The 24,618-nt window shown below is 48.2% G+C and overlaps 8 protein-coding genes and 1 non-coding gene across 9 annotated transcripts; 6 read left to right on the top strand and 3 right to left on the bottom strand.

Annotated features, from left to right (window-relative positions):
• Positions 1-132: 132 nt before the first annotated feature.
• Positions 133-723, bottom strand: BKA55DRAFT_685227 (uncharacterized protein; the record flags this gene model as incomplete). The annotated part of the gene is made up of 1 exon (XM_046198758.1): positions 133-723. The coding sequence occupies one exon, from the start codon at positions 721-723 to the stop codon at positions 133-135; it is 591 nt and encodes a 196-aa protein (XP_046053471.1).
• Positions 724-2,595: 1,872 nt separating this feature from the next.
• BKA55DRAFT_556908 (Chloroperoxidase) lies at positions 2,596-3,745 on the bottom strand. The gene has a single exon (XM_046191742.1). It carries the CDS (start codon positions 3,696-3,698, stop codon positions 2,781-2,783), a length of 918 nt encoding a protein of 305 aa, XP_046053472.1. The 5' UTR covers positions 3,699-3,745; the 3' UTR covers positions 2,596-2,780.
• Positions 3,746-6,474: 2,729 nt separating this feature from the next.
• On the top strand, positions 6,475-8,375 carry BKA55DRAFT_685229 (uncharacterized protein; the record flags this gene model as incomplete). Its single annotated transcript, XM_046198759.1, has 4 exons — positions 6,475-6,562; positions 6,620-7,206; positions 7,258-7,626; positions 7,683-8,375. The coding sequence occupies 4 exons, from the start codon at positions 6,475-6,477 to the stop codon at positions 8,373-8,375; spliced, it is 1,737 nt and encodes a 578-aa protein (XP_046053473.1).
• Positions 8,376-10,136: 1,761 nt separating this feature from the next.
• On the top strand, positions 10,137-14,195 carry BKA55DRAFT_221427 (armadillo-type protein). The gene is made up of 8 exons (XM_046185239.1): positions 10,137-10,408; positions 10,636-10,714; positions 10,799-11,274; positions 11,336-11,520; positions 11,578-13,439; positions 13,491-13,666; positions 13,719-13,842; positions 13,889-14,195. The coding sequence occupies exons 1-8, from the start codon at positions 10,319-10,321 to the stop codon at positions 14,095-14,097; spliced, it is 3,201 nt and encodes a 1,066-aa protein (XP_046053474.1). The 5' UTR covers positions 10,137-10,318; the 3' UTR covers positions 14,098-14,195.
• Positions 14,196-15,628: 1,433 nt separating this feature from the next.
• Positions 15,629-17,375, bottom strand: BKA55DRAFT_685231 (pyridoxal phosphate-dependent transferase; the record flags this gene model as incomplete). Its single annotated transcript, XM_046198760.1, has 3 exons — positions 15,629-16,505; positions 16,555-17,276; positions 17,331-17,375. 3 exons carry the CDS (start codon positions 17,373-17,375, stop codon positions 15,629-15,631), a joined length of 1,644 nt encoding a protein of 547 aa, XP_046053475.1.
• A 946-nt stretch (positions 17,376-18,321) lies between these two features.
• On the top strand, positions 18,322-20,568 carry BKA55DRAFT_734110 (IMP-specific 5-nucleotidase). Its single transcript, XM_046201251.1, has 5 exons — positions 18,322-18,484; positions 18,573-18,608; positions 18,762-18,917; positions 18,967-19,272; positions 19,334-20,568. The coding sequence occupies exons 1-5, from the start codon at positions 18,460-18,462 to the stop codon at positions 20,149-20,151; spliced, it is 1,341 nt and encodes a 446-aa protein (XP_046053476.1). The 5' UTR covers positions 18,322-18,459; the 3' UTR covers positions 20,152-20,568.
• Positions 20,569-20,865: 297 nt separating this feature from the next.
• BKA55DRAFT_t50 lies at positions 20,866-20,959 on the top strand. The gene has a single exon. It is a non-coding gene; the product is annotated as a tRNA-Glu (tRNA).
• Position 20,960: 1 nt separating this feature from the next.
• Positions 20,961-21,919, top strand: BKA55DRAFT_671711 (uncharacterized protein; the record flags this gene model as incomplete). Its single annotated transcript, XM_046197975.1, has 3 exons — positions 20,961-21,226; positions 21,275-21,501; positions 21,653-21,919. Exons 1-3 carry the CDS (start codon positions 21,172-21,174, stop codon positions 21,917-21,919), a joined length of 549 nt encoding a protein of 182 aa, XP_046053477.1. The 5' UTR covers positions 20,961-21,171.
• A 171-nt stretch (positions 21,920-22,090) lies between these two features.
• Positions 22,091-24,393, top strand: BKA55DRAFT_556922 (uncharacterized protein). Its single transcript, XM_046191743.1, has 4 exons — positions 22,091-22,484; positions 22,544-23,193; positions 23,243-23,710; positions 23,763-24,393. The coding sequence occupies exons 1-4, from the start codon at positions 22,271-22,273 to the stop codon at positions 24,318-24,320; spliced, it is 1,890 nt and encodes a 629-aa protein (XP_046053478.1). The 5' UTR covers positions 22,091-22,270; the 3' UTR covers positions 24,321-24,393.
• Positions 24,394-24,618: the final 225 nt, after the last annotated feature.

Here is a 24,618-nt window from a genome sequence, read left to right on the forward strand (position 1 = left end):
ATCTGCCGTACGTTCAAATTAAGATTTCCTTTGAGCGAAAACACATGTCAAATTCCAGCATTTTGTTGACCCTTGGACACATCTCTTTGCTGCCTCAAGTATTCGCAGCAGTGTCAGTGCATCTCAGGCACATCATTGACCACGGTCCAAAGCCGGGCGGCTCCTTCGTCGGTAGGGATGATACGAGTAGAGTCGTTGGTGAGTGCAGTGAGCTGTGTGATGATGTCTTGGAGGATGATAGCCTCGAGCGGGAGGCTCCGGCGGAGGCGGCTGGAGGAGGCCATCTCCAAGGAGAGTATCGATGACAGAGAGAATCCAAAGCTCGCAACGGCCCGGTCTACCAGGAGCGTTGGCAGGCTCGTAAGGATCGAACGGTCTTGGGTGACTCTTGATCATAGCGCACGCATTATCGAGGTCTTGGGACGCAATGGAGCCGACGCATTTGCTATCATGAATGTTGCCAACCTGACCTAGAGACTCGATGATATCGGAGACCAGAGTCATGGTAGGCTGTGGATGTTCAGGGCTCGAAGATTCCAGAACATGATAGAGATAGCCTGCCGGTCGTGGAGAGCTTGTTGGAATGAAGATCTTGTGGGTGCCAGGGGAGTGTTCAATATGAAAGACCTGATAGCGAGGTGGTTCGGGGGTTTGAGCTGGCGGGTTGGCGACAGGATCAGAGCTAGAAGTCTGGGTAGAGTCGGAGCTGACTGGAAAGATCATTGTGACAAGATAAGTATTGACGTTAGGACGAGTCTAGAATGTTTGGACAGGTATTGGAATGAGAAGTGCTTGTAAGTCTTTGTCCTGGCAAGTTGGCAGGATATCACCTCTTGATGTATAGGTTTATGTACTAGTTCTTGGGCAACAACATCAACATTGGCCGTGGAAGCACCGCAGAGAGCTAGTTGACCCATCCTTGTTGGTATCGTCTGGCAGGCTGTACGGACCCGTGCGTATCGTATCATCAGGGTGTTGTGAGAACCGGGCGGCTTAGTTTCGAAGGCTGCGGGTGTCCGTAGGCTAGGCCACAGTAACCATGATGATCCGGGTCGGCCGTTTGTGGTGTTGATGCGGTACGTGGTCGATCATATTGTTTATCTCTGGGCCTATACGCCGAAAACTGCTGTTTAGGTTAGTGAAAAGTGAGTGAATTTGTCCGAGACGTAAGCCCGCGGCATCGGGCGGGCAGTTGTGTAAGTTGTGTGATGAAGTCCGAGCCTATTCCTCGTCCCGAGGCTTGATAGAGGCTAAGGCTCTGTGACAGGAACCCAAGCACCTGCCCATAGCATGGAAGCCCCGGTCGAGTCGAGTTACGCATACGCTGCAGGTAAAGCTCATAATAGATATTCGCATATCGAGCTAGCATGCTTGGACTCAAGACAAGATAGATTCTGCACTCGGTACAGGATCAAGCTGACGTGCGCTGGAGGACAAGTACAACCGCACGACAGAGCAGAGCGTTCAACATATCTAACCTTGTATGGAAACTCGGCCGCCCTGTGCAATGGGAGAGAGAGTTCGCGGTGAAGTCGCTTGACAGGATGGCGTCAATGTCGGCACGCTACGCTACGCTACGGCACGGTACGGTACGGTGTGGGAAGGCGAGTCGGGTGGCTGCGCGAGCTCATACCAAACACAAGCTTGGCTTGTGGTGAGTGTTTGTTGTGTCATGAGAGTCAGAGAGATACCAGCCCACATTCTTGATGCGTTCCATTTCTTGGATCTATCTTGCTGAAATGACACACAAACTTAATGACAACAGTGATTACTGGCCCTTTATTGCTCATCATGCCAACTAGGCAATGATTGTGGAATTAATCCAGGTATTGCCTGAGTAAGAATAGATAATCAGTAAAGAATTAAAACATCTCTTTAATAAAACTTATGTGCTTGAACTTTTGCGATCGGTCGTCTTCGTACGCGAGTGTTCGGGTGTCAAACCCTTGCGCTTGATGAGCTGGCTGATTTCGAACGCAGTGTTAGTATTATGTGTTCAACTCTATTGGAAAAATCGGACAAGACTGACTTGTTGGTCGTTGTTTGAGGATTGTGGAAGGAGTGAGTGTTTTGAAAGCTATTTTATGCCGTATCCCGTGGGCCTTGTTGCTCAACATGGTGATTGAATAGTCCTTTTGCATTGTAGGTAATTTAGAGGCTTGAATGAGGCGGCAAATAAGATGAGTTGCAGGGATTTGTCTGCTGGATGACAGCTTATGAAGTGAGTAATAGACGTAAGAAGATGGATGTGATGGATGGTGACAGGAGAAAACAGTCAGAGAGAGGCTAGGTAGGTACCTTGGACAGGTTGACTGCAGGTCAACGTCTTACAGAAAGCGCGAATTTATGCAACAACCTTCCAATGTCATGGCCGGCTGCATCTCGCAGGAAGGAGCCATCGTTGGTGAAACTGCAACTACCCGTCACGATCCCCGCGTGACTGGATCCCCCGTATTCGCACTTGCCACCTGAGATAGACATACTTGGTCAAGATTTCAAGAGAAGGAGTGGACGGTGGATGCCATGTTGATCAATTGGATAGAAAGACGATGGCCGATGGACAAACAACATCACTAAAAGAGGGAGGAATTGTAGTGGGAGTTGTTGGCATAAAATTAGATATAGTAAAAAGTTATCATTCTGTATAAACTAGCCAAGCTAGGTATCAATATTGCCTTCGTTATTTATCTGTTACATAACCAGCCGGTGATTTGAACAAGATGAAAGAAAGCTTACCAGATGAAATCGTCACAGAAGTGAAATGAGAGATCACCTTGACGTCAAGACTTGAATTCCATACCAATAATCTTCTTGATACCGTTCCTCTTGGTAAGCAACCCAATTATACCCAACCTCGACTCTTCTCTCTTCCAACCCTCTTGTATCGGCAGCCTCTCCTCCTGCAAAAAGGCCCTGGCATAACTACACGGCACACTGTCACCAGTTCCAATTACATTGAGAATCAGTGCAATCTCCGCACATGCAAGGTCATGTTCGAAAGACCCATATTGAAGACCTGGGTTATCCTCTCTCTGTCTGGCGATGCGCTTCTTGCGAAACTCTGCCAGGTCATTCGCAGTGAGAGTCTGGCCATCCTTTGAACTCGCCAAAAAATCTTCGACAAGGTCCTTCTGAAGACTGATGTTGTCGCCTTGTTGATGATCCCGACGGGTCAAAGATATATCGTGCTCAACTGTGTTGGGTAACCCAAGCTGATCCAGGTTCAACACCCTGTTACCCTCAGAGTCCAGCTGACCCGGCTTGCGCATACCGAATCTACCCAAAACAGACCAAGGGTCCTTGATCGTTTGCAAAATACTTTGCAAAAAAGACTTCTTGACAACTGGGTCATCGTGAAATTTTGAAGGCGCGCGTTCTTGAAAGATGGGATTGGCAAAGGCAGCACCGAGAGGCTTGGAGAGACCAATTGCGTCCATGCCTGCGAGGACTTCTTCAACACGAACATTTCGGCCGTTGCGGGGAAGATAACCATGATTCGCGAGAGTGTTGATCATTGGACAGGGACCGCGTATGTCGTTTGGACCCGAAGGAGCATACGTGCCTTTTGCGAGCGGTTCTGAGGATGAAGCCATATTGAAACACCACTTATACGATGATAAGAAGAGTATGAATGGAAGAAGACAATACGAGCATGTGATAGAAAGAGGGGAATAGGATTCACATATACAGTGTATCATGTCTTACTCACCTTCTGACCTTCACCTCACGCTCATCGAGCTGTTAGCCACTGATATAACAGCTGACGGACACTATTGTCGCTAACGGCTTCAGCCAGCCTCATTCTCGACCTAGAGCATAAGCAGCAAAACAACATCTCTCTTTGGCTGGATACTGTAGCATTCTGCGCATTGACCGCGGCATCATCCATAGCAAACTCAATTAAGGCAACCAATAAATAGCTGCCAGCACGAGAGTGCAGGGGCATTCCTCCCTCCAACTTGGGCGCTGGTTAGGCTGGTTGACACAGACTGTGACAGAATTTACCACGGTAATTCAGGAATCGATGGCATCCCAGTCTCTGAAGTCGTATCCGTCGTGTGATTAGCTTGAATTGCGGTGAGGAGGTAACACCATGCAAATATCCGAATAAATTGGACATCAGATCATGCGACAACAAATATGAGAAGATTTGACCAGGTTTGACCTACAAACGCAAATATCCATGGGCTCCTCAGTTTGAAACATGGCTTTCAGGTAAAAGGGTATCAGGGATTGATGTGCAGAGCAAGATTTGTCTGCTTGTTTTTACCCAGTTGCTTGACTTGGAGGTTGGCACATCTGCTTGATGCAGACGCAAAGGGCATACACAAAAGACTTTTGGACACAGCCATAGGGAAGGGGACAAAATCTATACAAGTATTTGTTTCGTTAATTGAGCCACGTTGCGTTTGGCTGATGGAAAACGATAACTTGTCAAGATTGCTGGACAGTGACTGACAACAACATCAACCATGGCATAATAGACTCAATTATTTCCTCACCATCAATAGTTCGGCTCCAAGATTGCACCAGTTTATATGCCAAAAAAGTTATAAGTGTGTAGTAAAGCCAAGCAATTTACCAGCCAAGATTCCCCTATGGCGAAGAAGACACAAACCACGTCGTCCTCATCAAGATATGACTATAAATTCAACACCCTCCCCTCACTTTCCAACCCATTCTTCTCTCAAACCCACCACCAGTTGTCTCTCTAGATATACACACATTGAAGACAAACGGAGCGCAACTTGGAGCTGAGTACGAGTGCCTCAAGATCGGTTGCAGACCAATATAGACTTTGGCCTGACGTACCTCAATGACTATCATTATGCCTCCAACTATATCTTTTCACTCGCTTCGTCTATTTGAAGTTATACTATATTTGAATCGGTCAAAGAGATTTTCTGCTGATGAAACCACTGGCCCTGCTCAAATGTCCTGATGGACTTACACCAAACTCCAAGCACTCTGATGAAGGAGCGCGATACCTGCAAGTCAACAGGCGAGGCTCCTGTTGCAACAACACATCAAAGCAATCTATAAAGGAAACAAGTACAAATGTCCTTTCCAAGGATGCACGGAAGAAGACAACGATTCATCCCGTGATTCAAAGCACATAGAGCGCGATCAAAAGGGCGAGGAACTGCCATGCCCAGTACAAGAACTTAGTCTCCCATCTTAAGAGGTTACGGATTCTTGAGATGAAAAGATACACCATTCAACTTCAATGCTCCCTCCCATTCGACAATCCAACATCATGGCTCTAAAAAGTTTGAAGGGAAAACAATCTCGGAAAACCCTCTTCCTGTATACTAAACTAAACTACTCTATGATACCACAATTCGCTGCCGCACACGATGAACACTATGACAACCAAGCGCTGCGGGCTTTGCGGCCTGCCAGTAGAGGCTGCTAGCTCAGGTATATTGCTACTTTCTGTCAACCGCGAACCGAATATCTAATATCAATGTCTATAGATTTACATCTAGAATGTGGACAGATGGTCCTAAGTCACGCACCAGGCACGATGCAAAGACTCTTGTACCTCGGGTTCGGACCACCAGGAGTGACGCAGAGGCAATGACCGCTGACCGGACATTCGCTTTGTTTCGCTTAGGGCGAAACAAAGGCTGAACAGGAACTCAGCAGGACATCGGAGGTCCTGCGAAGCATCGGACAATATTTGATCTCACATTACATAGTGAGGAAGAATGAGTCCATGCTTCGCAGGGCTTCCAGAAATACTTTTGTTCTGAGGAACCAAGTCAAGTTAAACTTCAGCAAACCTTGAAGGAATATCGATAAAACTCCTGAAGCATACCCTAGAAGACCAATGTCTGAGAGTCTCGACCATTAACGATTGTTCATCTAAAAAGTGACGTTCTTGTTGGAGCAGCAGAATACATCCATTCACTGGCCAAAGTACCCTATAGTATTGAATGAACAATAGCCAACAAAGAAACGATCAATATCGCACCTACATCAATATACCTTATTGTTCACCAGTGTGGTGCTGCTTCTTGACAGTGTTGGTTCCCGTCAGGCCCCACTGGCATTTCAGAATGCATCTTCAATTTTTACTTGACCATCACGAAACTCACATTCACCTCTCAACTATCAACCTTCGTCAAGGAAATCATCACCACGTCTTTCGTCTCATCCTACGGCTGCCTTCTCCGTTTGTCCTTTTCACCAGTGGCCTGGAAAGGGCCAACAAAATAACTACATCTATCCATCCCAAATTTATCAATATCATCATTTCATTCCCTCAAGACCGGTTTCCTGGATTTGCATCCCGAGAATTCACCTTCACACTATTCGTGGACAGTCTTCCCTAGAACCTTCAGTCGACTATCAACCCACTCTTATTCCGCCCTCTTCGCAGTTCTTTATAGACCGTGTTACCATACCATACGAAATCAACAAACACTCTGACACTACAAACGTTAAACCACAAAATCCGTCCTAAAAACCATGCCTACACACTATACAGGCCAGCCTCAGGCTGAGAGGTGCTTCCTTTGTGGCCTTCCTCTCGACGAAGATCCCAACCGCACACAAGGTATGAAATCATACTCGGTCTTGATGATGCTCAAGTTGAGTACTGACCTTATCGCAGATTACCATCCAGGCTGTCACAGAGTTTTATCAGGAGCTGTAGTTTATGACTTGTTCCATGTGAACCGTCTCGAGTTTTATCCCCAGCGGGCACGCTTAGAAGAAAGGAAGGTACTCCAGTGGGCAAGCTCAAATCTTACCGAAGCACTGTCACTTCACTTTGCTCGATCGTCATCAAGTACACAACTCCAGCTTAGCAGAACATCTGTAGTTCTACGATCCATTGCCAAGACCTTGCTTCTTGATTATATGACCATGACAACGGAAGCCCAGCTCACCAGTCCACGAGAATTCACTTTTCTACTCACCAAGCCCATTTTTGCCCAGATTGCCGATTTTCAAGGAACAAAATACGTCACGGCGCTTTCAAACAACGAGCATGAGATCCCAGACAATGCGATTCAGTTGTTCCAGCCGCTCGAAGGACAAACGGCTAATGTCGTTTACGTGGCTGTGAACCATCTTGGAGTCGTTCAGCTAGTAGTCACCAACTCGACTACTTGGCTCGAAGTTGGTGAAGTTCCTGACGTATGGTGGTTCGCCATAGATATCCCATGTGGGGAGTGTTTGCTACTGGCGCATCACGACGTAAGTTTTCATACCAAAGACATCAGTACCATTAACTAACATTTTCAATAGGGGGTCAAGATCCGCAAGCTGTCCGCTCCAGAATGGTGCGTGACATGCATGGAAGCCCAACTCCAAGAACAGAGTGATCACAGGACTGCCTTTCCGGTGCCCATTCATCCCCGAGAACTACGGTGGTTTCAGCCGGCAAGCAGGCCTGGCCGAATGGCCCCGGTGACAGTCAACCAGCCAGGCATGGCCGGGATCACGACCTTCTGGGCCATAATCTTAGCTCGAGTACATATACATGTACCCGGAGGTCACGGCGGCCCAGAAGGTCGTGATCTTGACGCAGCAAATCTCTTTGCTCCGTTTGAGGATGAAGAGAAAGTGACGGAGATTTGGGTAGGCATCACCCAGGGTGTCATCGGTGGTCTTGGAGTTAGTTGTTTTCAACCATATCAAGTACGTACAGTAAAGCTGACAAACTCTAACAGTTTCGTACAAGCAAAGGTCGAGAAATCTACCACGCTCATGCCACTCGTCTTCACGAGACCACCTGGATCCTGGCTGACCTTCCCCGAGGATCAGTCAGGACAATGTACTACGGGAGTGATGCCCCAGTAGGAGTTGGTGCCATTGCTTTCCGAAGTCCCTCCCCCTTGGGGCCCTTGAGTCAATTTGACCCATTCGCCACGATACCTCCTGTTCCTGACTTCAGGTACTGCGTTGAGGATTTCTTCGGTGGCTCTGTCGACCTGGCGGGCGTTGTTGAGGTGTCTTTCTGTCGATTGGAGCACAAGCCAGAGATTATCTCTGGCATGTTGTTCCGCTTCGCAGGAGGTCGCCGAGAAGCACTGGGGGAAGTGCGCCTTAGCGGGCTGCAGGAACCTATGCTTCTCGGGGGTGAGGGTCGAGAGCTCATGTACCTCGAGTTCGGGTACGATCCCACTGGGGTTGTACCTGAACACCCAAACCTCCTCGACGCGCAATTCAACAGCTTCGAAGAGGCTCCAGAGGACTCCAACCCAGCCAACCATCCTGATATCGTTGGCCACAGGTTCTTGGAGGTGTCGTGGGAGGGGACTCTGGAGTGGTGGTGGTCACCATTTCAATGTCTTCTGGTTTATGAGGGGAGGGCCAGCCTCGAACCCCGAGATGCCACAGTGTGGCTCGAGTTCGGCGGGTAGGTCCCACTAGGGGATTGCTTGTACATTTGATATTGATGGTAAAGACGGGGTTCTAAACGCCGATGGGACATTGATAGACAGAACAATTGAAAGGCGCTATGTTTGCAAAGCTTCTACATCTGTGCTCAGGTGACACTTTCCAATCGCATGAAAGAGGTTAATGCCAATGCAGCCAATCCAATGTCTCACAATAGCCTCTCCCTGGAACTATTGAGCCGCCATTAATTCATGCAACGGTGAAGAGTTGCCACAACTGACTGTCAGGACATGCAGTGAATTCTGCAGGCTTGAATCATGTTATGCTTCATGTAAAGAAGTTTCTGCCCTTGAATCAAAGAATGACGATCGTGACGTCTCCGAGGCCCGCTGAAGAACCGACAAATTTGGAGTTTCTGCATCTAAGCCAAAAGCGGTGAGAGAAATGGCGGGGCGCTAGTGACTATGGTGTTGGACCCTGCGATTTAACTGGTTTTTTTTTTTATTTAATTTGTTTTGGCTATTTTGGTTGTTTTGTTCTGTTGTTTCGTTTTTTTTCTCCCTGTTATTATGACGGTCTTTCTATCGTGGGGATTTGTCATGTTATTACGGAGTACAGAGCATGAGATAAGTGAATCCTTCCAATGTACCGGTAATATCAGTGACATCCCACAAAGGGCTAGTAATTTTGCCTCAAGATATTATCTTCCGGGAAAAGCGCTTGGCCTTTCTGAAATGAGACCTGCCTGGCCCGACCCTAAAAAGTGATCATCCATTTTGCCATGGGTGACCTCGTGCATTTCTCGTGGCATACTCGTGCTGCCCTGCGAGGCGCTGTGGATGGGTTTGGTGCTTACGGTACTTGACACCATCGCCAAGGTTTGGTGCATCGGTAGGTACCACAATCATTGGTTACCTGGAGTAATTGGATTGCTTTGACTCGGAGGCTTGTTGGTTCCAGTGTGTTCAACGTGAGAACCCTTGCATTGAGCTGCCACAATTGCTCTTGCCTTGGATGTTATGTTCTGGTGGCAGGTGCATTCAACTGCTTGTCATCGTAACTTTCCGTCATTTTCAAGCTTTTGACTTTGTAAGCAGTGAATATGCCTCCCTTACATCAATAGTTCCCGTCTTGCTCGACAGTGCATGAGAACCCTCCACTAATTGGGCTTCTACCTAAACCACCACGTTATAATCGTCTTCCAATGAATCTTCGTCCTTTGATGCTTCTCGCTTCATTCAATAAACATTATAACCAGAAGGACTCAATGTTCGTCATACTCGCCGAAGAAAAGAAAGAAAAAACGAGACAGACCCACCTGCAAGCAAAAAGTGTGCGTGTGTTTTTTTCCCCTCGTCCAGTTCATCGACTTCATTCGACTCCGTCCCGACGCCGTCTCCAGCTTTGAAAGCTTCCGCCGCCGAGTGACCGAATTGTGTCCCACACACAAACCCGCACCGCGCACTTGGCCTGGAGCCCTACCCGGCCCCAATCAGAACCCCCATTTCCCATCTTTTCGAGCCCCTGGACACTCGCACACACGGACGGCCCTGGTGGTACTTTCTGCCGACTACAACTTTTTGGGCCTCTGGCATCGTCCATCGGGACCTAATATTTCAGCTCTTTTTCAAGGAAAAGCACCAAGAAAATTCTTGTTCAACAAAAGCTATTGTCGCGTTCCAAGGCGTCGACTTAATTCAGCACCTCGCTCGACTTGAGACTGCTTCTGCTTCACACCGTGGCTCGTAGCCTTTGGACTGTGGACTAAGTTAGCTGGGCTGGACTTGCTTGTGCTTTTCTTTGGGTGCTTTTTGGGTTGTCTCTAGATGCCCCGCCATCTGTCGCTCGCCATCCTTATCCAGACCTGACAGATCCTGATTCCGCCTCTTTCGTCCGCATCTCTTCCAACCTCACTCCCATCCTCTTCGGCCTCGACGTCGACTTCTCTCCATATCCACCCTTCATCATGGATCCCGCCGCTGTGAGGTCCTTGCTCGCCACTAGCTTGGACCCTGATGCAGACAGTCGAAGGCGTGCTGAGCTTCAGTTGAAACAGGTGCGTCCTGCGTTTGTGTCTTTGGTCGAGGGAAGCCCTTTGTGCTTGGGTATTGGCAGGGAATCGGCCAGCCATCTGCTCTGCTCTTTGATACGATGGCTGGCTGGCATCTTTCCCGCCTACTCTGGAAACCCTTCCCCAACGCCTCTTTGTGCGGCTGCGTCCCTTGCGCCAGCCTCCAAGTCCACAAAGAACTAGATTGCTAATTTGTCTTGTCTACCTTCTAGATTGAAGAACAGCCCGGATTTCTCGAATGTCTGCTCGATATCTTACAAGCCGAACAGGAGTCTAGTGTCCGCCTTTCGAGTATGTCTACCAACTCTCGTGCCCTCTATCAAGCCTACTTGTGCGCTTCCTCATCAGTTCGCTTCTGACCAACTTCCACTCCAGCCGTGATTTATGTCAAGAACCGCGTCAATCGCTCATGGTACAATAATGAGGGGTACTCTCCCGATCCCCCCACCGCTATAATCCCTGAAGAAGAGAAGGCTCGTGTACGAGACCGCCTTCTGCCAATTCTCGCTACGTCCGAAACCCTCGTCCGCCAGCAGCTCATTCCCGTCCTCCAACGAATTCTCCAATATGACTTTCCCGCCCGTTGGCCGAAGTTCATGGACTTCACCGTCGAGCTTCTAAACACGAATAACCCCGGTTCCGTTCTCGCTGGCCTGCAGTGTCTGCTCGCCATCTGCCGTGCGTTCCGCTACAAATCGACCGACAGCGATGACCGACAACACTTTGACAAGATTGTGGAGGCAACATTCCCCCGTCTTCTCGCCATCTGTAACGAGTTGGTGAACCAGGAGAGCGATGAGGCTGGTGAAATGCTTCACTTGGCCCTGAAGGCCTACAAGCATGCGACATGGGTGCGCACTCCCCTGGATATGATGTATTTGCTCAGGAGCCACGTATTAACCTTGTTCGCAGTTGGAACTCTCGCCTTCGCTGCGACAACGTGACACCAACATCGCTTGGTGCACTGTTTTCCTACACACGGTTTCCAAGGCTTGCCCCGCCAACGCTATGCAGGGTGATCAACACGAACGTGAGAAGCATCACTGGTGGAAGGCCAAGAAGTGGGCTTTCTTCAACCTGAACCGCCTCTTCATTCGGTAGGACTGCTTACATATGTCGAATGTCGGTGATTTTAACTAACATGTAATCCACAGACATGGCAACCCTGCCAGTCCTGGCAAGGGCGAAGACGCACTTGCTTTCGCCAAGGACTTCACCGCGAACATTGCCCCCGAGATCCTCAAGCACTACCTCCAGGAGATCGAGAAATGGGTTGCCAAAACCTCTTGGCTCAGCCGACCTTGCCTTTCCTATACTCTGGTCTTCCTCGACGAGTCGGTACGACCCAAGGAGATGTGGACACACCTCAAGCCTCATCTTACCAACCTTGTTACTCACTTCGTCTTCCCTGTTCTTTGCCTTACCGAGGAGGATGTCGAGCAGTTCGAGGATGAGCCCGACGAGTACCTTCACCGAAAGCTTAACTACTTCGAGGAAGCGTCTGCCCCTGATGTCGCCGCTACTAACTTCCTTGTCAACCTTACTAAGAACCGTCGCAAGGAGACCTTCGAGATTCTCAAGTTCGTCAACGCCGTTGTCACCGAGTACGAGCAGGCTGCGGATGATCAGAAAAACCACATTGCCAAGGAGGGTGCCCTGCGCATGATCGCTACCCTGGCACCTGTTATTCTGGGCAAGAAGAGCCCCATTGCTGATCAGGTCGAATACTTCCTCGTCCGTTATGTCTTCCCCGACTTTACCAGCCCACAGGGCTACCTCCGCGCTCGTGCTTGCGACACCATCGAGAAGTTCGAGCAGCTTAACTTCCAAGATCAGAACAACCTCCTTACTATCTACCGACACATCCTGGATTGTATGGCCGACCCTGCTCTCCCAGTTCGTGTCACAGCCGCTCTCGCTCTCCAGCCTCTTATCCGCCACGATGTCATTCGAACAAGCATGCAGCAAAACATTCCCACGATTATGCAGCAGTTGCTCAAGCTTGCCAATGAGGCTGATATCGATGCGCTCGCGAACGTCATGGAAGACTTTGTCGAGGTCTTCGCCACTGAGCTGACTCCTTTTGCTGTCGCACTGAGCGAGCAGCTCCGAGACACTTATATGAGAATTGTGCGCGAGCTTCTCGAGAAGGAGAGCAAGGTTGGCGATGACGGTGAGCTCTACAACGAGTACGACGACAAGAGCATTACTGCTCTGGGTGTTCTGCAGACCATCGGAACTCTGATTCTCACACTCGAGAGCACTCCCGACGTCCTGCTTCACATTGAGGCTGTCCTTATGCCCGTCATCAAGGTTACCCTGGAGAACAAGCTTTATGACCTCTACAACGAGGTTTTCGAAATTATCGATAGCTGCACATTCGCTGCCAAGTCCATCTCTCCCACCATGTGGCAGGCCTTTGAGTTGATTCACACTACTTTCAAGGCTGGTGCTGAATACTACCTCGAGGATATGCTGCCTGCCTTGGACAACTTTGTCCAGTTTGGTGCTCCCCAGCTCGCTCAGAAGCCCGAGTACACTCAGGCCCTCTACTCCATGGTCGCTGATATGTTCACCGACAGTATTCAGGGAGGCGTTGAGAGGATATGTGCTTGCAAACTGGCCGAGGCTATGATGCTTAGCTTGAAGGGCCAAATTGATAGCTGTGTCGAGGGTTTCATCAACATTGCCATGAGCATCCTTGCCAACCAAGATGTTAAGGTGAAGAGCTACCGCATCCATCTCATGGAGATGGTGATCAACTCGATCCACTACAACCCACTTCTCACCCTTCAGGTACTTGAGAACAAGGGCTGGACAAACCGTTTCTTTAGTCTCTGGTTCGGCAGCATGACTTCTTTCACCCGTGTTCACGACAAGAAGCTTTGCATCGTTGCCATCTCAGCTCTCCTGAGCCTGAACCCTGAGCACGTGCCATCCAGTGTCTCTGTTGGCTGGCCAAGATTGCTTCAAGGCATTACTGAACTATTCCGCTCCCTTCCTGCCGCTCAGAAGAGTAAGTTTTACATATCCTTAGTGCAACCGAGTCACAGCTAACAGGTGATAGACCGCGACGAGGCTCTCCGTGACGATTTCCACCTCGAGTCCACTTATGACTACGGCGAGGAAGATGAGTGGGATGATGACGAGGCCAACTGGAACGCTGAGGAGGAGGAGGAGACAGGCGAGACTAACGAGTCCAAGGACGAGAGCACTGCTTATCTCAACTTCTTGAACGAGGAGGTACGTATAATCCTACACAATGACTACGGTATAATGCTAATAAAAAATCAAGGCCCAGAAGTTCAGCCGAGCGATTGATGACGTTGAGGAGGACGATCTCGGCGAGGACTCTGTCCTGCTCGAGTCGCCACTCGACAAGATTGAGCCTTACCAATTATTCCGCGGCACTCTCATGAGTGAGTCAATCCTATACACGTCGTCAGACATTGCTGACTTTGATAGAAATGCAACAAGAGCAACCCCAGTTCTACAGCAGCCTGGCTGGACACCTCACGGCTGATGATCAGAATGTGATTCAGTCCGTGATGGTCAAGGCCGATGAGATCGCGGCACAGCAGGTGCAGCAAGCCCAGCAAGCTCAGCTCCTGGCTCAACAACAGGCTGCTGCGATGGCGGCCAATCTCAGCGCCCCTAACGGTGGTGCCAGCTAAAGGATGGCTGTCGAAGGATGTCGTACACGTATCACGAGTGATCTGAGTTATTGGAGTTGTTTCTACCCCCATTTTGTTATATCCCTTTCCTCGTTCATGTCAGGGCAGGAGTAAAGATTCCCCGGAGACCAAGAAATGTGTTGAGCCCATACCAAAAGAAAGAGATTTAGAACGTGCAAACAATGATGAGCCCACCTACTGGAGGACCCCTTCCAAAGAGTGCCGTGGGTATGATTGGTATAGGGGAGCTGGATTATGAAGCAGTTTACGAGGGTGTCTATTTGACGGGAAATTTGTGCTGAGGAGAAATGAGAAAATGAGCCGACAACGACGAGACTGCGGATGAGGCGAGCAAGAGTTCATTCGATTCGAGGGTGCAAGTTGAGATAAGATGAGATCATAGTCACGAGACAAAAAGAAGAGGCGATGGCAACTCTTGAGCTGAGCAGTCCCAGTTAAAAGGTAAACAAACAAACAAATAAATACAATCGATAGTTCCATCTTTGGTTCAAAGTCATCATTTATCTTCACTGCCAGATGGTCCTACAGACAGACTATCCTCAGACGCTGAAGGGGAGGGTCTGACCCCCCCCCCCCCCAGTGGTATGAATGATGCGAGAGAGTCGGCTGGTCTCGTATTATTGACGAGGCGGGTAGGTTCGTCGAATTTCTCCGAAGGCTTGGGTCGGTCTTTCATTTCCCGTAGGCAGTTAAGAATAAGGGTTCACCCTCCTCTCCTCAGGCAGATTCCCTACTGTTCTCCTTGACCAGGGCACTCACAGAAGTATCATCCTCCTTGATACCCTCTACAAAACTCTGTTAGGCAGGACGGTCGTGGTGGAACCGAAGATGGATGTCCAGTTGTGGGCGACAGAATTATAGCCTGTCACGCCGCTGGTGCGGTTGAGACTTCAGGGAAAGACGTAGACTCATGTCGAGGGAGCGGCCAGTGAGGAATTTGTGTTTGTCATTGGGGTACTCTCAGGTGAGTCGCACGGAGGCGAGGGTGAGGGTTACACAGGTGAGGAAGAGGAGGAGACGCATTATGGTTCAGTGGCTGAGGTTGAGGAGGGGACAGCTTTTGCTTCAGACGGTGAAGCACGGGAAGGAACTGGCATATATTTATAACGAGCGATGCCCCTGATATTTCATGAGGTTTGCGTACAGTCTCTCGAAATTTGGCTTGGCTTTCACAAGTTTCGTACTTAAACGTTGGGAATCTCCACAGAAGGACGGTTCAAAAGTTATACTTTTATCTCGGTAGGATATTCAACGATTTCTAATGATTTTCTCAAAGTCCCACTGACATACTGCGACTTGTAAAACTGCGGGTCAATCTTGGTGTTCTTAGTTGTGGCAATGTGGTGGTTCCTCTATTGCAACCCTTGGCTTAGGAACCAATAAGTTCACAAGTAGGCATGGATGCTTCGGTGGCTGAGGGGTTCTGCGCATGTGAGTATTTTAGGCTGGACAAAGCCGAATGTTGAATCTTGACAAAAATGTCTCCTCTAGTTATATCACAACTTTCTTTTCACTTCTTATTCGCTCGTTCAGCTGCATCCAGAGCTGTCTTGATAACCTCATCCAAGAACTTATCACTCTCGATCCCCACGCTGATTCGTACCAAATGCTCAACAACACCATACTCTTCAGCCCAGTCAAGCTCATGGTAATGTGCAAAGAGCGTATATGCACAGCCTAGAGTGAAGTTGGTCCCCAAACTTGGCCCTTTTGCCACATCGAGAGCGTCGTGGAACGCTATGGCAGCTGCCGGGGTCTTAAAACGAATAGATAGCAGATACCCGTACCCTTTTCCAGGCCGTTTATATTTCTCGTAAAGTTGTTGTGTCGGGCTTCCCTTTGGATAATAGACTTGCCCAACCGAACTATGCTTGCGAAGTATATCTGCGATGTGCTCTGCATTTTGACTGGCTTTGATAACTCGATCTTCAAAATCTGCGCTGTTTTCCTCCATAACAATCGTATCTAGCGGAAAGTAGGTGTTGACTGAACGAACCTTTAATCGTCTCTTTATATCCCAATGACCTCTGCCCTTTGGGTTCAGGGCCACGCTTCCTCCCATGACATTGCAGCTTCCACTAAACATCTTTGTCAAGCTTGTGCATACAACATCGCAATGTGAGATAACGTCGACGTTTACCGATGTACCGACTGTGTCATCAACCACGAACAAGAAGTTGTATTCATCGGACATTCTTTCTATTCGCTCTAGATCGACGGAGCCAAGGATTGGGTTACCAGGGAACTCTGTAAAGAGGGCACATAGCTCCAGACCTGCTGCCAGGTCTTCTTCAAGGGTTTCCAGGTCGGATTGTGTAGCGCCGTAGAGTTTACACTCGTAGCCGTGGATCTCGTTTAGGACTTTGAAAGTATCGACATATAAAAATCTGGATTCATCGTTAGTCTGGTCAATTATCAGGTTTGCCTTTGACGTACCCGAAGATCGCAATGGTCCTCTTTGTCGTTGTAGTGTAAAGACTGACGATATCCTGGATATGGCTAATAGCTGACATGCCAGTGGGATATAATAACACATCGCTCTTTTTCAACTTGTTGTCTTTGGTACTGAACGAGTCTGCAATCCGTTGTTGTATGGCAAGCTTGGCATCTTTGGCCTCCTGGATTGGAAGAGTGGCCGCAGGCAATGCGCGGTCTTGGTTTAAGAAAGGGGCATTTTCTAACCAATATGTCGCCCTTCGACTCGAGATACCAAACCCGGTATGTTGCCAAAATGCTTTTGCCTCTCTGGCTCCTCTTTGAGGGTAGACGACTACATAGATTTTGTTCAAGTCAGTTCTGTTCTCTGACTTCTTGACAAGATGAATATCACCGTCGAACTCAACTACGAAGACAAATGCTTTCAAATCTGGCTGCCTTTGTAGGTATTCTTGAAGGCCTTTGGCATGATGACATGCTGTTATAAGCATCGCCGATCGTCCGGGCTCGATTAACGATTGCCTCAGCTCGTTTCGAAATTCGGATGTAAGCATTCCTGAAGCTCCCTCAGAAGTCCATTCGAGAAATCGTTCTGCGAGTTCGTTGACGACAAGAGGGACGAAAAATCGAGGGTATCCGGTCTTTAGCTGGGCTATGAGTTCGGGGTCTCTTTCAGCCCAAGCTACAGTGTCTTCCCATGTCGGTATATACACACTGACGCCCTGGTGAGGCCTGTCAGCATAGTGAGCTTTGACGATGTGGACGAGAGTTCTTACGTGCTTGTCTCCTGGTGGGAGAGAGCTCCCAAGCTGTGCCCTCATTTCTTCCACCGGAAACGATCGATGACACTAGTATTTCGATCTTATTGAGTTGGTCATATATCGTACTTCGTCTGCCGCAGTCGTCAAGTTCGCGGTATCATCGCCATTGTCAGCAACTTGATGGAACGGGACCGGAATAGGAAAGAATCTGAACATGACCAGATATCGATCCTTTATGTGCATTTGTTGCCACGAAATTATATTGATTTGGGGGCGTCTCACCGCATCTCATTCAACTTGATTATTGGTCCATGAGCAGGTTTTGCGCCGTGGATTGACAGCAGTTTGAGACATGCATATGTAACTGGCTTCAGCCAGCCACTATAGTAGTGAGGGCCAATGCGGACGATTTACGCTACACATTGCCGATCTGTAGTAAGATCACAGCTACGCATAGTCTATCTGTAGATCCTTTAGTCATTGGTAGAGCTTCTGTCAGCTGACTAGGGTGTGATACTTGGTTTGTTGTGAATCATCCTCCCCTAACATTGACTTTTGGCTGTGAGTGATAGTCTCTGTTTGTACTCGAAGTGCTACTCAGAGTGCCATACGCACCAACTCTTAACCAGTCTTCAAGAAAAAACTCTACCAAGAATGAACTCTCGTAGCTATGGACTCATCGCATAGTTTCATCATGCAAGAAGAGAAAAAAAGGTGAGGCTCCTGCATAGGTAGTCTAGGGTATCCCAGTAGCAGTGTGGGAGATCTCATCAATGTGAATGCCGTGATGCAGGAGGGATTGACAGGGGTATCATGAATATCCCGAACCAATCAAAACGATTTTCCCCTATAGCTTTGGGCTATCTTAGCGGTCGGCGTTCCCCGCTCAACGCTACGGCGGCTCCCGTACGTCACAAGGATTAGGAGGTCAATGGTGGGTAGGGCAGGGACGGCGAGGTCTAGATTACCTCCTCCTAGGTCAGGCAAGTAGTCACACCGTCCCTCACCTCCCCTCATCTTATCAAAGACAAACAACAAACAAACAAACAACTTCTCCCTCCTTTCTTCTCTCTCACAATTCATCATCCTACAAAGTATTTTTAACTCCTTCAACATCAACTGAAACCTTGTACCAACTGCAACGATGACAACCCGTTACCGTGTCGAGTGTAAGTTAAGCCGTCAATAACCCCACCTCAAGCCTCCCTTCTGGTCATCCAAACACTCATGGTTACACAAGCTCACGATACCAAACAGATGCCCTCAAGACACACCGAAGAGACCAATTTATTGGTATGTCGGACTCTATTTGCCACAGCATATCACGAACATCATTACAGACTACACAGTCTTTTTGATTCATCATTTTCCCATTTCATCCCCGCATCACATGTCCCACTGTTGTCACGCCTCACCTCAGACTCAGCCCGCTAACTCGAATCGCAGAATGGGTTAAAGGTCTTCTAGCTGTCCCCTTCGTTCTCTACTCTCAGCCCACTGGAGTGTTTGGAGATGGACCTAGTGTTACTCAGATGGCCGAAGAGGCTCACCGCCGTTACGCTGAGATTATGCGTGACGTTGAGCTCATGATTGATGATCACAGTAAGCTTTCGAACTCACCTTCACAGCAAACATTTCTGATTCCCAGCAGTTAGCCGTCAGCAAGATGACACCATGCTCCCGTCCAAGTTGCGGATGCTGATCCCCACTGCGGGCCCTTTCTTCACCCGGCTGCCCCTGGAGGCAGCTTTCAAGTATCAAGACAGAAAACGGTATATCTCATCTCGAAGATTTGTTGCTCCATCCTTCAACGATGTTCGGCAAATCCTCAACTCAGCCCAGTCCATGGCTGTAACAAACGGATCACTGCAGTTGGCCACGTTCGATGGTGATGTAACCCTGTATGACGATGGGTTCAATCTTGAGCCATTGAGTCCTGTGATTCCCCGTCTTCTCGGTAAGCTGGTTCACGAAAGTTGCAAACAGCAAACAGCAAACAGCAAACTAACGTGTGTCAGACCTGCTACGAAAGAACATCAAGATTGGTATTGTCACGGCTGCTGGTTACACATCCGCCGACCGCTACTATGAGCGTCTTCACGGATTGCTTGACGCAATTGCGGAGGCAACTGATCTGGATCCTATCCAGAAGCAAAACATCGTCATCATGGGAGGTGAAGCAAACTACCTGTTTGAGTACTCACCTTCCTCGCCCTACAAGCTAGCTCCTGTCCCGCGCACTCAGTGGCTGACACCCGAGATGGCCTCATGGTCGGATGCTGACATTACAAGATTGCTGGATGTTGCCGAAGGTGCCCTTCGTGACTGTGTCAACAACTTAAACCTACCTGCTATGATCATGCGCAAGGACCGCGCTGTTGGTATTATCCCCAAGACGCCAGGTACTCGCATCGCCCGTGAGAGCCTTGAAGAGACTGTTCTCGTTGTTCAACGCATCCTGGAGCTCAGTAGTCTTGGATCTAGCGAGGAGCGCCCGACCAAGCACCGACCCAACTCCCCTCCAATTCCGCCCTCAGTGGCAAGCCAATCACGCCGGGTGCCATTCTGTGCCTTCAACGGAGGTAATGATGTATTTGTCGATATTGGTGACAAGAGCTGGGGCGTGACTGTTTGCCAGCAGTGGTTTGGCAGCAAGGAGAATGGCGGCGCCATTCGCGGAGAGAACACCCTGCACGTAGGCGATCAATTCTTAAGTGCTGGCTCCAATGACTTCAAGGCGAGAAGTGTCGGAACAACGGCCTGGATCGCCAGCCCAGCTGAGACGGTGGAGCTGCTCGACGAGTTGGCTGATCTGATGCAAAAGAAATTGTCTTGATTGCAGGGAGATTTCGGCTTCCAGCTTGAGATGTCTGTCTCGGGCACATCCTGATGCTCAGTCCTGTCGCAATCGCCAGTAGATTGGCTGTTGCTCGAGGAGAGTCACACATATACGTGCACCTTCGCCTTCAATCGTGGCATCAGCAGCAAGCCCGTCGACATTCTGGCAACAAGGAAGATTGATCCGCCTCGATTTGTATCAAGACGAATGACAGGAACCGTTGCAGGATCAATTACTTGATTGGCCTAACCTATCCCAGATACAATGATGTTGGTTCCAATCAGCCACATATCTTGATTCATCTTTGAGCCGAGGATAATGATGGAAATCAAGATCTAGTAAACTGTATTTATTTCTGGGAATAATCTACGTTGGAGTTTGATACCTACCAAGACTTCTAAATACAATACCCACTGAATTTCACTCTATCTTGAACCGCTTTCACCATTGTCATTCATACCACGCTAGCCTCTCTGATGCTTTAGCGGGATTGTAAAACTGCGATATCTGGCAGACCATACATAATATCCAGAATACTGGTTATCCCGAATCTTCCTATCATCGAGATATATGAGACTCTGAAAACACTTGACAGATATGACAACCAAGAAAGAACCTAGGTCTCAAAAAGCTCGATCAAACCCATGGCATCCTGATAGTGTGCAGCCATGATATAACAAAATACTGGAGTTTTCTCTCAACCAATTAGCATCCGGTATGGTGTAGTGGCTAACATTTCGCGCTCTCAACTTACAGCTGAGGGATCAGTTCCGCGGAGCCCAGGGTTCGATTCCCTGTACCGGAGGATCTTTCTCTTTTGCATTTTTGACCTCTTGACCTTTCTTTCTTTACCATCATCATGTTGAATGATATCTAGAGCAAGTAAGCCTCAAGGATATATCTACCTAGCACCGATATCTCATAGTATTGTAGCCATCGACGACGGGTCGACCAGCTTGAAAATGGCCTGATACTGTCACGAACATATCAACCAACAACAACAGCAAACAGCCAGGCATGCATGCATGTCATGTCACTCGGATACTTTTCATTATCAACGCCTGTATGAGAAGTACGTTGTCCTGCATCTTCTTAACACATAGTAACTACCATTATCCAGTGCCGCGTGATCTAGTCGTAAAGCTTCTAAATGCTATGCCTCCTCCTCTATGCATACAACTCATTTCATTCGATCCACCAACCTTGGCAAACAACTCAGTGTATCCAGTTCGCCTGTTGCAATCGTCCTCTGAAAGCAACAAAATCAAGACTCAACACATTTTTTCAAGAGTCATCACGCAAGAGTGGCATATCGGTCCTTATGTGACAACAGAGCTTCCTTCACCCGTGAGTATGTTTTCACGGCAGCTCGTGAAAACATCGAAAAAGGCGATATTTACCAAGTCATACAAATGCTTGAGCTTTGTTCATAGTGTATTCGAAGACTTAAAAGCTCGAGCGCGATACTTATAAATCTGCCACCTACTGACCCAGCCAGCTTCAATACAAACCGGGCCGGTTCACAAACTCGCATGAGCCCAATCAAATGGCGGGTTTCCTTAATGATAAGTACATCCCTGTCTCACTGATATCATCAGGGGGATCTTTTACCACGGACGAAGGTCGGGTTATAACCAGTCTTGGCTACATCAACCGCATATTAGCCAAGGTTGTTACACTCAAGAAGATAAAATGTTGGGCAAAAGCAAACAACGAACATATCGTATCACAATCGGCTATTCGGATCAATCAGCAACCACACTGAATAGAAGTTAGTATCAAATCTTGAAGAATTACGTGTAAGATAATAGTATCTATGGATTGCCCAGTAATTTCAACGCATACTTGATCAATGGGGGCGTAAGCTTACACGTATCGCGCATGTATACATTCGTCTTGGCAATGATACACTGTTGAAGTAGGTATCAATCAGGCTATATAACAAACATAATTTCCTTTGTTCTCCATTCCCTCTTATTTCTCACGTTGGATAAATGAAGCCACGTGATATCATCAAATAGTCCGTCCCAATTCATTGTTCTGGTTCAGCTTAGGTTGGCTGGCTTATTTATACTCGGTTAGCTCCCTCCAGCCTCAAGCCATTCGTGTTTCTTTCATGGACTACGCTGGAGGACTCAGCTCTGAAGAAATTCGCCGACTTGATCGAATAATGGACTTGGAATGGATGGAATTCGCTGAAGGGTGGGAATGGCATGCGCTGAATTATATCAACCCTCTTCCTCCTATGGTACCTTATCCGTCTTACTGTGTCAGTCGTCGATGCGGATGGTGTCGCTTTACGATCAAGCCCGGCGACCTCATCACAGCGAGTAAGTTCAATTATCCAAATTGAACCTTGAGAAGCAATAGCTGACTGACTATGTGAAAGGAGCATCTGGTGGCACTGAAACAACTGCTTTTAAATCGTGCGATTCCTTCAACGATAACAAGTTACACGCAACCTTCAGACGCTGCACAAGCGATCACGAATCATGTGCAACAATCGGATATCACGTTGAATGCTCAGAGATTGCTTCATCATTTGGGCTTGAGAAGAGAGCCTTTGTGCAAGTTGCTCGGTACTCTTATGAGCCTTCAGTTCAAGAAGATGAGCGGCGACGAGAGTGGATTTTGAACCACTTACACCGGATCATGAGTGAGAAGTTCACAAATCTACCACCAGAGATACTGTTGATGGTCAGCAAACATTTGGTCCTTCACTATGCGATTGCTTCCCTATCTCATGCCTCTCAGTCGAGCCAATGCACGATTGAGCCATTGAAGGATGTGTGGGCCACTCACTTTAATCTGGATGGAACTGAGTATATAGCTTCTTTGTCGAATACGCCACAGCCAGGAAGTCGATTACTCTGGAGAGACTCCAAGGATCAGGAAGAGAACTTTCTTTTCATATCAGAAGATTATTTCGGTATTCGTCAGATCGTTAATGATGCTGCAGCTGTTACGACGGAACAAGGTAACTCAGGCTGGTGGCGTACACTCCCGATCACCAGCAAAGCCCTCTCATTCTCTGACGATGTAAGTTTTGTACCTTTTATCATCAGTTGCCGTTCTAACGTCAAGGCAGGGCCTCAAGCTGCGTAGCTTCGCAGCTGCTCCGTTGAATCCCACTATCTGCTGGCCATATCCCATGGCCCCAGCTGCACTGAACAATATGGCTTACCACGTCATCAACGATTCATCTTCAAGCCTTGGTATGACTATAGAAGCTCGCATGGTGGCTTTAGAGTTCAATGAGCCTGAGATCACGGGATATTCTGCTTGTTGGTATAAGGGTCAGCTGGTCGATCTTCATATGCACAAAACTGGAGAGTCCTATGAATTTTATCGTGAGCTGGACGAAATGGCGAAGCACAAGTTGCCTAAGGAAAAGTCAGATGATTCGACCACAAGTTCAGCCCCTCATTGGACTTACCATCCGTTGAGTTCCGGAGAACGTGTTGAACAAGTCTGGCTACGCACAAAAAAGGAATCAGACGAAAAGGACACATCTGAAGATGAGAGACGATCAGAGACATCAGATACTGCGGTAATGGTAAGACTCGACACACCGTACCCCCCTGAAGCTTGAAGCTGACTCGTATTAGCTGGTCACTAATCAGTCACGAACACTTACCATAGGAAGAAGCAGCTCACCGCACAGCGAATGGAAATGCATAGCCAAAGAATCAACGGGCACTCCAATGCGAGTGTACTTCAGCCCTCGTTTGGAAGGCATTTCTTTATTCGCATCGCCAACTGTAGAAGCAAGTGACAAGGATCCCTTACCAGCAGGACTTATCCCCGAATCCGAAACAGATCCAGTTGAGACCTCAGAAGTCTCGCTTGATGCTGTTAAAGAGGTTCAGATCTGCAGAGAACAATCACAGAAAGGGAGCAGATCAATATCCGGCTTGTTGTTTCATTATGAAGATGGAAGCCAGGCATGTGTTGGGAGATTTCGCTTCGATCACGCGAAAGAGGTTCTGTCTGTGACCGATCCATCATACTTTTATCTCGGTAGCAGATACCTGGATGAAGGGAAGCACATCTTGGGAGAATTCTATTTATCGAAGCCAGAGTATGAGGAGGACTCTTTGGAGTGGGAGAGTATTCAGTGGAAAGGAAGTCTCCCACCAGAGATAATGCTGATGATGCGCAATTAACTTGATTTGGCCGTTAGATATGTAATGATTGACTATTAATAAAAACAAACCACCACTATTTTCTAAAATTCAATGAAGAGTTCTCTGACTGGCCTCTTTGATCATGGACCTGAGATGACCGCTGGCAGAGAGAGAATTCGGGGGGGCTAAGAATTCTGTATTTTGATCACTTCGAGTGACGAGTTTATACAAGTCTAGCCTAAGTTATATTCATCGCGATCCTAAGCCTTATGCTGATATTTCCCTAACCTATGGAAGTTATTGACGATCCTGCCCAAAGAGGCCCAAGTATAGCGGT

Source organism: Fusarium redolens (assembly GCF_020744475.1).
Source record: "Fusarium redolens strain MPI-CAGE-AT-0023 chromosome Unknown BKA55scaffold_3, whole genome shotgun sequence".
In the NCBI taxonomy this organism is placed as follows: Eukaryota; Fungi; Ascomycota; class Sordariomycetes; order Hypocreales; family Nectriaceae; genus Fusarium; species Fusarium redolens.